The sequence below is a fragment of the Heterocephalus glaber genome, unplaced genomic scaffold, assembly GCF_053883595.1.
Source record: "Heterocephalus glaber isolate CG9 unplaced genomic scaffold, H.glaber_assembly_v1.0 deba00000347, whole genome shotgun sequence".
NCBI classification, from domain to species: domain Eukaryota; kingdom Metazoa; phylum Chordata; class Mammalia; order Rodentia; family Bathyergidae; genus Heterocephalus; species Heterocephalus glaber.
The window spans coordinates 14363431-14381254 of NW_028258143.1; the positions used below are offsets into that span (position 1 = coordinate 14363431).

General features: G+C 38.6%; 1 protein-coding gene across 18 annotated transcripts in view; it reads left to right on the forward strand.

Moving 5' to 3' along the window:
• The window catches only part of Nckap5 (NCK associated protein 5), a 915317-nt gene that overhangs the window by 711961 nt on the left and 185532 nt on the right, over positions 1–17824 (forward strand). For all 18 annotated transcript variants that reach the window (XR_002386357.2, XM_021236818.2, XM_087195889.1 and 15 more), the window contains 2 exons: positions 8440–8478; positions 15879–15998. Coding sequence is in view for 17 of the 18 variants with exons in the window: in XM_021236818.2 (XP_021092477.2) it covers positions 8440–8478; positions 15879–15998 (159 nt within the window). In the remaining variant the exon portion in view is untranslated. The remainder of the gene's footprint in view (positions 1–8439; positions 8479–15878; positions 15999–17824) is intronic.

The following is a 17824-nucleotide window of genomic DNA, read 5'->3' on the forward strand; positions in this document are numbered from 1 at the left end:
CAGAGGGGGAAAAATTAGGAGATTGAGCATGAACAAAAAAGAGAAGAGGAAGTGAAGAAGAAAATTTGAATGGAAGAAGACAGGGCCACATGCATGAATAAACTCAATAAATATTATATGATGATAATGAGATGAGAGCAAAGATGGTGGGCATTTGAGAGTTTCTAGGAGGTTGACGGAAAGATTGAGGTGCATGCAAAACCCTCGTTCCCTCTCTGCCATTCCTTTCACACTGTCACACATCCTGCCCACAATCCATCCTCTGCCTTCCTGCCAGGACTGGCCATTCACCTGCCCAGGTAGTGCCCTTCTGGGACTTGTCAGTGATCAGAGCCATTGTTTAAATGGGATAACCTCTTTAGGCTTCTGCTCAGTACACTAAATCTGACATGTATTCTGGAAGATTCAGTTTGAGGTTTGTTGCACTGTGGCTGATACAGATTTTTGAGAAAAACAAGAAAAAAACTGTTTAATCTTGTTCTCCTACTTTATCAGTAGAATTACCAATATAGCCTCAGTCTTTTCCTCCAACTAACAATTAGAAAACTATTTTCTAACCAACTCCTCTTGATATTTATGATCCTTTCTATCTCCCTCTTCTCTCACCTGCTATCCCAGAAGGTGGTGGGCGGGTCCTTAAGAACGTAGGCTCCAATCCAGCTAGGACACCACATCACTTCCGTGTACCTCTTTGATCCCTTCAGACTGCAGTTTTCTGTCCTTTGACTACTGGTCATGCTTGGAGCTTTCTTATGCTAGTAGATCTTGAACCTGCTGTACTCGCTTCCTCTCTGTGACCTTGTGAGGGAGGAACGCAGAGTCACCAACCCACCCCAGACCCCCAGAGTCAGAGTTGGGGGTAACCCCGCAATCCGCGTGTCGGCAAGCTCTGTGCCTGATATGAATGCTTACTGCACTTGCGATCTCATCCTCCTAACGCAGACCACTTTGTATTCATTTCTTACAAGGGCTGGAAAACTTACTGAATGGTTTAATATTCAGTATTTTAATTATTTAATATTTTCCAGCCATATACATTGACTACTAAGGTAAAATAGTGTTTGTGCCTGCCTTGCCAGGACTTAAAAAGACAAGAATAATAATCTTTACAGGGTCCAAAGTTAATAGAATCACAAAAAGTTAGTTGACAAAAAGAGTGCATAAAGACTCAGGGTCTAGAGAGGCCAACTCAGCAGCCTCCACTGCTCCCTCCAGGCTCTTGATCCAAAAAATTTACAGCAAGAAAGACCAAGTAGACCCAAGGAGATGGATGAATTGATTGGTTGGTGGATTGACTTGACTGATTGATTGAGACAGTCTCATGATGTAGTTCAGGCTCTCCTTGAAGCCATTATGTAGCTCAGGCTGGCCTGGACCTCCCAGCAGTCCTCCTGCCTTAGCCTTCCAAGTACTGGGAGGTACATGCCACCATGCTCAGCGATATAGGAGTATTTAAAGGAACAAATAATGCCCTTAGGTTACATGTATTGATCAGCAAAATTTCACTTTAATCTCCAGCATAGAAATTAACACTGAGACCTTATCTGTATTCAGAAGTCACACTTATATGACTCACAACACAGGACCTTATTTGTCACAATTCTCTCACTTATCCCCTCCCCACCTATCAAGAGACTTACGGCATTTCCCTGTAGAATCCAGATAATATTTTGTACGTGTTTGCCCTGCCTACGTTGTGTATGTTTTGTCAGAATGTATCAGGCAAAACCTGTTTTTACCCAGAGAATCATTTCATATACTTTCCACTGACAGTAGAATTTTTAGAGGGAGAGTCCCTTGGTTCATAATAGCAAAAATTAAAAGTTGCCAAAGCAATGCTTTGTAAAAACAAACCACCTCTGAGCAATGCACATGTTTTGTATTCATGAATCCTGCCCCTGATTACACATGCCAGTTGTTTTGTAACTAATTGCATGAGGTAGACGATCCATTTCCATGCATTGTAAGAGAACACTCTCAAAGGGGTACTTCAATGTAGTAATAATGCCAAGTGGAAATTCTTTTCAAGGCTTTTTATACTAATTAGACAAACTAACAAGGTAAGACCTCATGTAAGTTATTTCCTTGCTAGTAAGCTTCATAAAACATACTCGGGTGAATAACATATAAATTTAAAATGTTCCTCAATTCCTTCTGTACTGATTGTTATTTTCTGAGAAATGGAGAACATATTGAAGATGTAGGGAAAACACTTGGATGTCTGAAATTCCCTGTTTGTTTTCTACTAAAAGAGTCTGTTTATTCAGCAGCAAGCAAACCCAAATGCATAGATACATACACCCACACACAGTCTGGCTTGGTAAGTGTGCATTTACACACACACAAGTACACACACACAAGCATGTAAACACCCACACACACACGCATACTTCCTTATCACCTTGACTGCTCCTGTCTCCTCATTGTGTTGCCTCGCAGTACAATGATAAAACCATGGATTATTCTCATTTTTTTTCTTGAGTATTTGGAGGTTTTCATGTTTGAATCCAGTTTTTCAGTCTAGCTGTTTGACAGGCAGTTTACTGGCAAGCAGTGAATTACTGTTTATTCACAGTATTGCCTTGGCCACAATTCTTTTCAAACCAACTATTCCTATGTAGAGAAGTATAATGGCACATATAAAATAAGTAAATACCATCTCAAGCCAGCACCTGGCATTTAGATGGATTCAGCAGTGTACTGTAAACTTTTAGCTGGTGTCAGCCTCTCACAGGTGCTGGGAGCTCACTGGTGCTCTCAGACTACTAGAAGTGTGAAGGATGACGGTCACAGAAGATAGATGTGAGAAAAACTTGCCTAGGAGCTTTCAAAATGCTGCTGGTGAGGTCCTGCCCAGAGATTCTGATCCAATTCAGCTCTGGGAGGGATGATCCTGGACATTTGGATGTTTTAAAACATTCCACAGTGTTACAATACTCACCCAAGGTTAAGAACCACACAGTGAGGCACTCCTAGTGCTGTGCTTTGGGGAGCATTTTGACAATGCAAGGGAGGGTGATAATGTGGACACACGCTCGGATATAGCAATAGAAAAGGACAGACCCATGCGGAAGGTTTTTGTAATTTCTGACTTAATACAAAGCAACAAGCCAAAATGTAGACCTCATTGAGTGTTTGCTAAAGTGTCTTCCCAGGACCCCTGTCCATCAGACAGATGTATAATGACTTAAAAAAATTAACTTTCTGAACTTAACTCTTGGGGATAATTTAATACTCAGGGAGAGGAAAATAGAAGTTTCCACAGACATCATAGGTGGTGGAGCTGCTGCACACAAAATTGGAGAAGCTGCCCTTACCTTCACATTGTCAGACTGGCCCAAGTCCTGTGAGTTGGCAGGGATGCTGTAGTTGAGTTCTTCTCCAGCTCCTGCACTTTGGACCACAAGGGCTGAGCAAATGAGACCACTGAATGTGGTTTAGAGATAGAAACAAAAAAGCACCAGAATTTCTTTTAGACCAAAGCTAAAGATACAAGTAGGTCATTAAGAACAGTTTTTACCTGTCTCTCTGATCGATATGCTATGTGCTTAGACTGGATTGTGGAATCGTTACCTGGACATTCTCAGGTATACCCCACTTCTGGGTCCTGTGTAATCTTTAAAATCCATACCCCTGTAGATATAGTTGGAAAAAGATCTCCTTATGGCTTTCACATGCTCCAAGCACCAACATCATGAGCAGATGATCTCCTCTTCTGCCCTGGACTCTCTGAGGTGGCAACTATGTTCTACTTGCCACTACTTCTCCATGATCCAGCATGATTCTTGGCCCACATTAGTTGTTTAATGTGTATTTGTTAAATTACTTTAAGTGAATGTGTGGAGACTAGCAGCAGGAAATTAATTTCCAAATGAGTTTTCCTGAAATCCCACAAACATATTTAGAATAATTTCTTCAGTTATCTCCTCAGAGATGAACAGTCATTTAATATGCCTAACCCCAAACTTAATCCAAAGGCTAAATCAGCTGAAAAGAAAATTGTAGACCCCTATACGACTGATTTAAATTAGACTATATGGGCTTTGGATTAGGAAGACTTGATTTTCATCGTTGTCACAGCCCTCCTCATCCTGTGGTATTTGGGGCATGTATTTATTTCTTTCTATTTATTATTTATTTAATTTTATCTTACAAGATTTATATGTGTAAAATATGTGTACATACTCATTCCTTTACAAATAAATCCTCCTACTCTTAGAGCATTCTTTTCTGTCTACCTGGAAAGGCATTGTGTCCTCTGAAGTCCAACCTCTCTGCTTCACACTTAACATTCACGGAATGACTACCAAGGCCTTGCCTTGGATGGTTTCTCTTCTTATATCTGTCATCTCATGCATTTGTCACAACTTGAGAGACGGATTGTTCCCCTCTTTTATCATTGCTCCTCCAGTCCCATGCATATCCGTGCATAACACCAGTCTGTAAACCCAAGTCTGTCTTGTGATTCTGGCCCAATATTCTTTCTGCTTTCCCCCAGCTGGCTCAGTACAGTAAACCAAGCCCAGAAGCATAAGAAATTCCTCGAAAGCACATTTTGAAAGTCTGGTTTTTGGCCAGATTTTTAAGTTACCTTGCTAACATGACATCTCCTTTGCTGGATGAAATAGCACATCAGGGTATGAAACAAAGCAGCCATGCAGGAAGAAAGCAGGAGGCCTGCTGAGTTCCTCACACCCACCAGTGACATCCTGTAGCTCCCAGCTCTCCACCCGATGGCTCAACTCAGTTCATTCAGCCTCAGGGACATTTTTAAATCAAACAATAGACCATTCAGCAGCCCCACCTTCTCCTCTTTCTGCCTCCCCTCCCAGGGAATTGCCTGGGGAGACCATAGCATGGAAAGCCTGGGGAGGAAAAGCTAACTCTTAAATTGGCAGATCAAGCAGGTGTCAGAGGAGCTGGCTTATCTGACAGAATTCTTACTGAGAAGACAGTAAGCTATGAGTGGCTATCCTCCTGGGCATCTTGTCTCACCTGCCACCAGGCTCCACCTCCTAGGAGCAAAGTGGGGAGGTCCACAGAGAACTGGGGGAGGTTGTAACAAAAGCCAGAGGCTTAAGGGCTGTCATCTTTGCTCTGTATGTGTCTCAAGTCCCTCTGGCACAGCCCAGCTGCTATTTTTCCTTTCTTTGGAGAGAAAGTTGGCAGGGGACACTGCAAGTTATTTGTTCTCATTAGCTGGCCCTGCTGGTGAGCGGGTATGTGACTATTTGTAACCCAAATGCTTAGGGCATGTTGCTGGAACATTATGGGCAGGGGCCCATTCCAGGTATCATCTTGTGAATCTATTAGAGGTTGCAGGCACAAGCTCCAAACAACTGTTCTATTGAAGCATCTGGGAAGCTTGGCTGTTAAATGTAGTAACAAAACCTAGGAAACTGTCTTTATAGATAGTATGGAGAAAAGCATTTGTACAGCTTGCTTGTTCTTCAACAAAGAACCTGTGAGTCCTTCTGGGCAAGATAACCCCATGTCAGCAGGAAAAGAAATAATATATTAGTGTATCTTTGTTCAATTTTCAGGTAGAGCAAACAATTGTCCAAAGTACATGCCCAAAGGAACTATGTCAGATATAGAGTCTGTAGGCCTATAGGGCAAGTGCTTGGATTGCAAAGATATAACACATTTCCTCCTGTGGGCTGTTACAGTTAGGATATTACTCTGTGTCTCCTATTAAATCATGGATAGAGCTATTTTATGTGACCACTGTTACACAGAATGACTTAAGTGAGCGACCAGTTTGGGGGAAGAAAAGAAAATATTAATATTAGGCAGTTTTATGAGAATATAAATCAAATCCAAAGTTTGAGATAAAAAAGTAAATTATTTATGGTATGAATTAACTTTGGTGCATTTTTCCTGATTCAACCCGCATGGATACTTCAATTCTTTGTTTTATTAGCCAGCAATAAAACAGATGATGTATTGTTTGACTTTAAATTCTCTGCTACTTAGAATTGGAATGAAATGTTTAAAAAATTTGTGTGCGTTGAATCACTTTTCACTGTTGTGGTCAATACAAATAGTTAAAGCTAAAGCACCATTTAATGAAAGTATGGTTTATTCTTATATATGATAGCTTCTGGCTTTTTTCTCCAAAACTGTAGTTATTTTCAGTAAAACACCTTTTTTATTTTACATCAACAAAAGTAAGTTTGGAAAGTTTCTGATGGGGAAAAATTTCCTCTTGAATAATAAATTAGGGACAATCTAATTCTAGTCATTTACTGCTTATGGTGTGAATGCCCCTTAACCAAAAGTTGATGACAGCCTGTTAAATTTTGTCTGAAAATTATTGGTAGCTAACTGTTGTCAAGGATGTGCTATTTTGTCCATATTGAGCCAAGAAACAATTAAGCTCATGAAAACATTCTTACTATAATCTGTTCCACTATACCAAACAGGGAAAAAAAGCACAAATAGTTTCACATCACCAAAGATAAATTTGTCACAAAGAGAAAAACAAAATGTAAGTCTCACAATTTTGAATTGAGTGTGAGTATCACTATAGTGATAACATGTATATCATGTTATGTTATAATTGTGTAATTGTAATTCCCAACCCGCAACCAGTTACCAGATAATACCAAATCCTAGTCATTTTGCCTGCCAAATAGATTTATAGAAAATTTATGCTGAATAAATGAAAAAAGTAAAGCACAGAAGTACTGTATGTCAAGATATTTCAGTATTCTGACTCAGTCTTCAATGTTATCATTTTCATAGTGTTTATAGTGAAGCACACCACTTAATTAGCCTATCCACCTTGGTTTTTATGAACAGCAACCACGTAAATACATAGCTCAAAGGTTATGATGAAGTTTAAATTTCTCTCTCTATATATCTATATCTAAATCTGTATCATCTATGTACATATGCAGTACACAAGCTTAATTCGTCCCACAATGCTGGGGAAGATGGTGGACTTCATGTTTGTGCAGAAAAGATGGCCGAGGTCATGTTCCTCACCCAATGTGGAGTTCTCAAATGGAAGGAAAATTTTCCCAAATGGTTATGTTTGTAAACTAAATTGTTTTCAAGCAAGCAAAAGTGTTCATGAACTGAAGTATTACATGTATGTATGTATGTGTGTGTGTGTATATATATATATATATATATATGGAGAGAGAGAGAGAGAGAGAGAGAGAGAGAGAGAGAGAGAGAGAGAGAGAGAGAGAGAGAGAGAAATACTGAATAATTATGTGGAGAAAATGCCAGGTCATTGAACTATCACATTATTGATATTGGTAGCCTTTAATTTGAATAGCATCCCATGCCCTCTCCTAAAACAGTCCCTAAAAAGCAACAGAATGGCAAGATTAGTATAGATTAATCAAGGTTCACATCTTTGAGCTGAGGAAGAGCCCAGCTTTCCCTGTGTCCTAAATTGCCTCATGCCTAAAGAAAACTAGAGTTCTGTTAATACATTAGAAAGAATTATGTTTGGTTGTATACTGGAAGAAACTCAAAATAATAGCATTTTCTTTCTCACATAGAAGTTCAGAAATAAACAGTACAGCCCAATGACATCATCAAAGTCAGGCTTGTCCTATTCTTCTGCCCAAACATCTGCACTATTAGACTTCCATTTTCCAGGTAGCTACTGAAGCTTCAGCCATCACTTTCATGCCCTGTACAAGAAAAGGAAGAAGGTGGCAGCCAAGCCTCCTTCTTTGTAGAGACATCTTGTAAGCTTAAGAAAATAGTTCAGTTGTATCTTATTAGCTAGAACTTTGTTACATGGGGACAAGTAGCTACATCGGAGACAATGAAATATAGTTGGATGCAACCAGCCAAAAAAAAAAAATTGGGTTTGTTACTGAGGAAGAAGGGGAAAATGGAGTTGGAGTAAATAGTTGACAGACTGTTTCACAGGTGGCAGCCACAAGAGGATGGCATAAGTGAAAACAGTGGAGAGAAGCAAGGAAACCAGGAAACTTGTGTTGTCCTCAGTCTTGACCATTCAGCTTTATTGCAAGTAATTTAAAGCAGTGAAATACTAGCAAAGAAATAGGAAGGAGAGGCAAAGGACATTGTAAATCAGCAAACTATAGAAGCTGTGTACAGATAATTAGGAGTGTATTTTGCACTGTATCATTTTTTAGTCTTCTTGGGGGTACTTTACATATGAAAGGATATTATTTTTCCAAATATGGAAATGTGAAAGTCAAGGTATGAATGATCTTTCCAGCTGAACCATTTTAATTAACAACAAGGACACCTTTGGAAGTAGCAAAGTATTACCTACAAGGATAGGCTTATTATGAAAAGAGAGATTTTCTTGAAGTAGAGGAAAGAGGGAAATGAGGAGCTAATTAGCCACGGTAAGCTCTGTGAAACATATTGGTAAATTAGAGTTTATGCATATAAAGTCTTATTATATAATAAATGGCAACTTTCCTTCCTTGTTTTTTAAAGGTAGCCAACCAAGTTGTTCAAGCTCTGCTCACTCAAAAGGTAGGTCACTTTTTACCTTTATTTTTTTCTAAGTACTTATGTGAATAGACTACAACTCACATTGTCAAACTACAAAATTGTGATTGATAGGTCCAATACTTTTCTATTTATTCACCTAGGCTAAAACCACGTGTGTTTTATGTGGCCTATGAAATAGCAACAATGAATGTCCACTAGAATTGTAAAATTCAGACTGGATAAAGTAGTAGAAAGCCTTTTAAAAATGAAAGCTCTCCATATACTCAAATGAATAAGAGACCCATCATTTTCATTTAGTGAATACAAACTTTAAAATGTTAGTAGGTTCTTCTGATTTCTATGAAATGAATATTCAGCAAGAGGTCTTATAGGTTAAAGAAGGGATTTCATTTCTCTGAGTCTTAATTTATTTTCTATAAAGTAGAAATAACAGGTCCCCCACCCCAAATTGCTGTGGTTCTATGAAAGGAGGAGCATAGAGCATTTCTGTTAGGAGTCACTTTGTGGTAAATATCAAATAAATGGTAGACGCCGTGCATGAAATTTCTTTACCTCCTTTTTGCTGCCTCCGCATTCTGCCTGCAGACAATGTAAGACCACGTTATTGGGCAGAGTGGTATAACTCATGTCATTGTTTGACTGTATTTGGCTGGTTTGATGAATTTATTGAATGTCTCCTGTCTTTTGGAGTAATACCTCTCAAAAACTGAGCTCTAGGCCCCACAGATTTTGTTTCTCCTAATTTCTCTTTCTGTGAAATGGAGACTTCCTTTCGAAAAGGAAATCTCAGATCACATAGCATGTTCAGGAGGATCTAACTAACAAGAGCAAATCTTGTGCCATCTTGAATGTTTTATTTGAAAAAAATTTTATCAGAGCTTAACTACTTATCGTGGAAATACTTAAATGTTATCTTAATACATGCTGTATAGATATTGTAATGACATTTTTGCTAGACCTCTTTCCTATTTTGTCAAAATTTCATGTCTCTACAAATAATTTTAACTGCTTCAGGTTTTACACTAACAATGAATAAATAAAGAGATTTAGGTACACGTATATGGAGTTAGACTTAGGTTCCATTGTAACAGAGAGGCAAAAGAATGGTGGCTTAAATAATGTAAGATGTTATAGCTTTCTCAGATATAAACTTATAGGTAGTCAGTACAAGGTGGATGTGGTAGCTATAAGTCCATAGGGTCTCTGGCTTCTCTAGGGTCTTCTAATAGTTCAAAGGAGCTGCTCTTCCTCTGGTCATCAAACCCATATTATAACAGAAGAAAACAACAGTAACCACAACAACCAAACAAGAGTAAAGAGCATATTCTAGCTTTCTTTTAAGGAGAACTCTTAGATGTGTTGAGAGGTCCTTACTTACATCTCCTTCAAGAGTGCTCAGTCATACAGCCACATCTGTGGAAGCTGTAAAGAAGTCCTTATGCTGAATATGTGCCCATCTGAAAATTACTCGTCGTAGTCCTGTAAAAAGACATGAAAATAAAATATTACAGGATAATTCACAACTTCTGCCATAACATATTTGAATGCCTTTTCTCTTTCAAAGGCTTTAATTTCTCAATTATTTTCTTTCTGTTGAAAACTGTGCTTATTTTATTATAAAACTAAGGAAGGAAGAGAGCTGATAACAGCTCTGTGTGCAAGTAATGAAATACTTCCCATGTCTGTGTCTAATTGTGCCTCAGGAAACAGACAGAGAAGTCATCTAGTATAATAAAAAGGAAAACAGGGCTCTTCAGGTCAGCCACAAAAAAGTAGTCACCTCACTCCAAGCTAGTAAACAGGTACAACTACTTTGGTACCGTTAAGCTGTAAGACAGACCTGTTACTGTGAGACAGTATTCCTCAGGGACGCGAGAAGGTGGGGAGAGCTGCTGTCAGAGATTCCAAAAGAATCATGTTCTGAGAAACATGTGCTTCTTCATGTCTGTAGGGCTGTAAAATTGCTGCAAAAAGACAAAACCTTCTTTTTAATTAATGGCCCAACATAGAAAATAAAATGTACCCAAATTCAGATGAGACAACTAATTCTAAAGAGGGATGCAGTTAGCATAGAGTAAAACCAAAAACTTTGAATGATTAATCCAAGTCATACATACACACAACTTCATGAAGTAAAATTATAAGCAAACCCTCCAGTTTTCAAATGTATCATTTCTTCTGACACAAAGACAATCTGCCATGCCTTCAACTCTTCAGTAGGCAACCAGAAAAGCATTTTCATGGCATGTTACAAATTGGCCCAGACTGGTAAGTAAAAGTGTCTTCCAATACTGATTGAGGAAAAACAACTTTGTTTCCATCCACATATCATTTCTTGTTATGTATACATATTCTGTCCTGCTCAGGCAATTCAATTTATCATCAAAGCCTCTGAAATCAATTAAAAGATCTAACTGTACTCCTCTAAATCAGTAATGCTAAACTGACAATGTGAAAGCCAGCTCACTTTCATTTAAACCTCCAAATCATAGGCTCACAGATGCAAGTGAAATCAGTAATTCAGGCTAAAGTCATGTTTTTTTGTGAAATACATTTTATCATCATTAAATCCATTATATTGCTGAAAATGCCACTTTCCTAGCATCTTCAGTGTTTTGGCCATTACCACCAAACTTGGAAGAAAAGCATTTTTCCTACAGTAAATTTTCCTCCAAATAAACAAGCTCAGCCTTATCTGCATGTTAGTACAGTAACTAGACATTTACATGGCTTTTTGTCCTTCACCAAGATGGAATTGAGCTGGTGTAGGACAGAATCCAGCAGTACAATCATTCGAATAGAAACAAAACAATTTTGTAGCTTGACAGAATTCCAAACTCCTACATATTTCCCTTGTAGGAGAGGCAGTTGGACCATCTGTGTCCACTTCTGTAGCCATGGTCTGTGTAGAATCTGGTTCCTGAAGGAGCTCTGCTTATATTTACTGGGCATTGATAAGCAGTCACACTCAGTGCTTATAATGCACTAAGTCACGTTATTCCTGTTTTAACCCTGTAAGGTGGGAATACAAAGATAATTTTCCCATTTCTGGGAAGTGATGGAGCCCATACACAGTTTTACCCCCTTCACTATTTTTCCTCCCCAATCTTATTCAGTCACTTACAGGCTTTCCCCACTGTAGGTCTATGGAGCAGAGAGGGGTTTAATGAAAATCAACACAGAGATTGAAACGGAATGGTTAGTTATGCTTGCAGATAATAAAAGAGTAAGAGAGTCATTGGACCTCGGCAAACTTTCAGAAACATTGCTGGATGTCTCCAGCAAGAACATTCAGACTCTGACATATTTAGAATAAAACTGTAACTGTGGAGTCAAGGTATCTCAACATTGATCTTATTTGGGACCCTAGAATTTCACAATGGCCAGGGACCTTTGTGAATACATAATCCTGAGATTGTCAGCTAGCATTGGTAAGGGTTCAGTTCCCTGTAATCTCAGAAACTGTTCCACCACCACTCAGATTTAAAATGATTGAACATTTGAAGACCTTTGGGATGAAGACGTGCAGTATCCAGTCTGTCACAGGACTCGTTACTTCCTCAGCAGTATCCTGATTCAGTCATAAATGAGTCATAAATGAGTGATGCTGAGGCCTTTGGTTAGAATAAGAAGTGACCAGCCTTTCCCAGAAATGTTTCTTTCTAAAGAGGTCTTAGTATCCTTTGTAGATATCAGTTTAAGACCCTGGAGATGTGACAACAAAAGCCTGGAGAGTGTGGCAGCCCTTAAGTTTCAGGGAACTAACAAGATGATGCCTGACACGCTACCCATGAAGCAGGTGAAAAATTTGATGACTTGAAAAAAACAGTTCTATGCATTACCTCAGTTTACCAATGAGGAAATTGAGACCTATTTAGAAAAATCCACTTCATCAAGGTCATGTGGGTAAGGCAGATCAGAACACAGCCTTCTACCTATAGTCTGCTCTATCCCCATGATAGACACTGCCTTTGAGTTAAGTATGCTGTTATAATATTTTCAGATGATAAAGTCAGATTTAAATAGTTTTCAACAGGACTCCAGTAATAATGTCAACATATGTCCTGCTTTGAAGCTATCAGCATTTTCTTAAATTGACTTCAACCCATAGCTCATACTGGTTTTGCATTTTACATGCACGAAATAATTGTAATCCCACAGGAATTATGTATCAATGGGTCCAAAATCCTCTTCAGCCCAGGAGCAGTTTACCTGGATTCCAATGAGTGGTACCGCTGAGGAAATTATGGTTTGAGATTATTAAGGCAGATGGAGCCCTTTAGGCCAGTGTGTCACTTTGCTCAGTCTCAGTAGTGACACTGTAGTCCCTATCTCCAGTTCATAGTGACATGCACATTGCAAGGATAATGGATCTGACTGTTTTCCTAAACCCAAAGGCAATTGTACTTTCTCGAATGTGGTCAAATCTTTGACATTATTTCCCCGTGGAAAAATTAAACATGGTATCTCCTTTCATATCAGAAGACACAACCTTTTTTCTTTTTTTCAGTTAGCTCCATCTCTCGAGGCCTGAGACATAAGGAGTCATCGAAAAAAAAGGTTCTGAGAAAGAACAGATGATCCAGCCTGTGCCTCAAGACATGATCTCAGACTGTGGGATCTAAACGAGAAACATATTTCATTTCTACAGCTTTACTGGGGAGGCTATTCTAGGTCTTGCCCCTGTAACTCAAAGTCAGGAGAGTTGCTCTGGTACCCAGCCTATGTATTTCATCTGTTCCTTTATGTTGATGGGTTCCTGTTGTGAGCACAGGGAAGCAAAGACAGCCAGCTGCCACCTCTTTGCAGCTGTCTTAGTAGCAGTTAGAGTTGTTTTTCTCTCTGTGCCCACTCTAGTTGTGTTTATGTGTGGACACATAGGCACACATGGAATGGAAAATATCGGGCACAGTGACCATGCACTGCTTGAGTGAACATAGTAGACTATCAGAAATAATACAAGCAATTCTTGTCTGTCTACCGGTTTTCAGACCAGCTGACTGAGGCCAGCATGATGAACTAACTGAGAGCTCTCAGAGTTGCTATGTTGTGTTCCCACTCATGAGCTTTTACTATGCCTTAAGTAATAGTAGCGATCATGGATTTTCTTCTTTTTATTTTATTATTTCAACCCTTTGAAATTTCCCTTAGTTTTGCTATTGTGAGTGCTATTACTTTCAGGTCCCCCTTTTCCTTGCAGATCCACCCCTGTATGTTTCTGTTTCTGTGTCTCTACCTGCAGATGAGAATGACTGTGTTTTCCCAACAAATAGATAGTATTAATATTTATCTACCCTACAGTCAAGTTTTATTAATTACTTAATTAGTAGTAGTGAAAACAATTAGTGTTGGGGAACAGAGAGTGTTATTCACATGCTAAGAGCAAAAATTAGCATAAGTGAGAGGAAGGCAGAGATTGAATTCTAAAGAAAGCAAATTTAGCCTTTTAATTTGTATAAGGAGTAGGCCCCAGGAAGGCCTCTGCCAAATGAGTAAGTTCAAATGTACACTCCTGCTTCCACCTCTCTGGGTCTTGTTCCTAGGAGCACCATTCCAAACATGACTTTTCTTTGCTCTCCTTTACACCGTAGGCCACAAATCAGCTGAAAACATCTTGTACATGAGCATCTCCCCTTTAACTAAAATGAGTGAGGAACATATAGACAAAGCAGTGAGCCCCACTGTGGCCTGTCTCTTTGCGCCCTTTAAATAGAATTAATACTATATTCGGGATATGGTAGTACATACTCACACATAACCTGGCAGCTAGACCTTTCTAAATTCACAGGAGCTTGACACAAGGTTATGGCACAAACACACTTACCTCTGTAACTACCATTTAGGTGCTGGGCATCGGAGTTATCCCTGGTGCTATCCCTTGTTTACAAGGCTTAACTAAAGCCTACAGCTGCCCCATGTCAAAATATAGAGATGCACAAAATAGAAGTGTTGAGAATCTGGAACTTTGTATCACACCAATCACTACAAAATACAATTTGTCTTCATCATCCTCTCCAGCAAAATAATTACACACTTGTATTAAGATCCTACCAAAAGTGGTGCAGTGCCGGATGCTAGAATGCAAAGAAGATAAGAGCAGTATACTTCTGTGGTTGTTTATGTTGAAATCTTTTGCCAGTCTGTGGAGGAATGTGGCATGTAATTGAAAAGATTAATCTGGAGGACAAATAATGAAATCCATACCAAGTAGGGTATGCTAAACATTGTAAAGAGACATTGAGGGCTCAGTGGAGTTTGGGAAAGGGAGCAGACTTTGGGGGATGCCAGGGAAAGTGGCAGGGTGGTAATAAAGTTTGAGTTGGACTTCAGTCATTTGGCCAAACATGGTCTGTAAGAAGGGAAAGTGATGGTGGAAGAGGAAAGAGGCCAGCAGAAATGCGGAGCTTTCAAGAACAACAAGCAGAGCTTAGTTCTCTGTACTGTAAGAGCAGAATACATTTTTAGAACACTGGGAAATAGTGAAAGACAAAGTTTTGAAATGTAGAAAAGGGTCAGCTTCTGCAGAACTTTTAGTTGAGGACTTATTCTACTGGATCAAAGCGGGTGGAGACATTTAAATACCGCACATAACTTTATCATAGGTGAGAAGGAAAGGCAGCAACTTGGGCTTGCAGGAAACCCTTGAGCTCCAGTGTGTCAACTCTGGAGAATAGTCTGTCCTGAGGCAGAATTACTCAAAAGAGCTGCTCCAGGCCTCATGCATCAGCCTCAGTACAGCAAAGCAAACAGAAACCCTGCTGCAAAATGCTGCTGAGGTGGCCTATCTATACTTCTTCCCTGGCACAAAAACCAAAACCCCCATGAAGATACAGAAATCCACTGGCTCATAGGATGAGCGAGTTACAGGTGGCCTTTTACCCTTCATTTACCTCACTTTATTTACCCTTTTCCTACTAAATGCATCGCTGACTCTATTAGCCATAGTGCCGAGAATCTCAGCTCATTTCCACAAATGAAATCCAAAGACCCCATCAAAAGTTATCGCTTCTTTACTTCATCAAATCTCTATTCACTCCAAAAACATTGTTGTCCTTGTGGTTTGTACTTTATGATTGCTTTTATGAAGACAGTGAAAAAGCAAAATATATAGGTAGAAACTTAAATTGACTTTATATCGCTAAGATTTACCGTCTTCAAAAATAGCATGCTACATTAATGCATTTCTGAATTCAACGTGCTTTTTTAAAATTGGTCTTCCCTGCACATAATAATTCTATCAGACAATGGTCTGTGGAAGAAAATGTTGTTTGTGATTTATTTCTGGGGGCTTTGAAAAATAAAAATACTATTTTTTTACTAATGTATCTGAAATATATATATATATATAAAAAATGTGGTTATAATATGCAAAGATGTTTTTCAGTGGTAGACTTTTTTCCTTTTCAATGTGTTTGTTGTAGGATCTAAGGGAAGAATGTGTAAAGTTGAAAACAAGAGTGTTTGATTTGGAGCAGCAGAACCAAACACTAAGCATCCTATTCCAACAACGAGTTAGACCGACTTCTGATCTGCTTCTCCAGGTATGTGTGTACAGGGAAAATAATCTTTGCTGATAAAGTGCTATTGACAGGAAGTAACTTAAGTTCAAAAATTGCCAACATCTCTAGGGACGAAACATATGGCATAAAAAATTTCAATTCTTTTTTGTCTCAGGAGATGTGATTAAAATTGAATGTCTCCTAAATTCTTCACTTTTTTAAAGTTACATACAGGTAAACTAATGCTAACAAAGAATACACGGGTAAAAAGGACAATCAGAAGGTATTCTTCAGGAAAATAAGTGGAATCAGGGAATGGAGTTAGGAAATAATTGATTGCTTTGGGGACCAGTATTAGTAACTGAGCATTCCGTGGTAAGTAAGGAAGAGTTCTGTGTAATGGCAAAGCATATTTTTTTACTTCAGATTCTCTGTAATGCAAAATCCACCTCGGATTTCTTTTTACGTCATATCTCTTCCTATGCAGAGTTCCAGGATTCTGTGTTAGTATTTTTACAGATCCTCTTTGTCTAGAATGCTCTCTCTTTACTTTCTTCACTTGCCACCATAACATGGAAAGCATCATTTTGAAGCTGTTCATGACAAAGCACTAGAGTATATAGTGTCACAGCAGGGAAACCCATGAATTGGTAGAAGGAGCTGCAGGGCTGACCTTTCCTGTTTCTCATCCTTTTGATCCCATTAATGTGCATATTTGCTCAGACAAGATCCCAAGAGCTTTGCTCAGAGCTTTTCAGGGCTAAGCTGTCAAAGGGTGCCTTGAGGTTTTAGGGGCAGTATCAGTTTGCAAAGGGTAACCCACAGCTGCTTGGTCTAATTGGCTGACAGGAAGGTCCTCCAACCTCTCATCATCTAGACTACACTGTCCAGCACTAGAACCATGAGCTATATAGGGCTATTTAAGATTTTAGTTTACAATTTATATTAAGTTAAAACAAAGTTCTTAAATCCAACTAGCAACATTGCAAGTGTTCAGAAGCTTCATGTGGCCAGCAGCTACTATATTGGACAATACAAAAGTAGATCATTTCCATCATCATAGAAAACTCTACTAGACAGTATTTTTCCAAATGGCTGAAACTGTGTTGCTAATTTACCTTCTGAATTTTAGCATAAACATCTTAGGACTCCTCAGAGATATAATGGGAAATTGCAATTCATTTCAGAGAAAGAAAGATGTTTGGTAAAGCTGAGCATTAAGATGTAATTTGCCCCCAAAATTAAAATAAAATAGCTCTCTGAATTACAAAATAGATCTCATCTCTTAAATTAATTTCCTTTCTGTTTTATCTGTTGGAGTATAATTCATAATTTATAACTCAAAAATTGTGGCAGGGGAAAGAGGGAAGTCATTTATCTCTATATTGTTTCCTGGTCCCAAACACAATAAATGTTTGTCATAGGGGATCTGAGTTTATAGAAAGTCTTTTTCCTTGTGCAATCTCATAATTAAGATCCAATATTAAAATTACTTTTAACAGCTGTTGCATGTTCATGAGTTTTTCTGTTTTCCCCGTTTTAACATGAGGCTTCTCTGGAACAATGTTTGAGGAGCTCCATTTCCTTTGTATTCGTCATGACAGTTTATTTGCATAGTAAACACATGTGCTGTAGATACTTAAGCTTTTCCATTGGCTGTCACACATTCCTTAAATCTAGGTTAAAAAATGGGAGATGTGTATGCTAGCAGCAGAACTCAGTGTTTATTCATTGAGTGTTTTCAGTCAACAAACTTTGTACTCATCTCCAAATAATTTTCATAGAATTAGGAAACATTCTAATTTAAATAATATTTATCAAAGATAGGCTATTAATAATTCTGTGAAAAAGAATGAATAGAGAGTGTG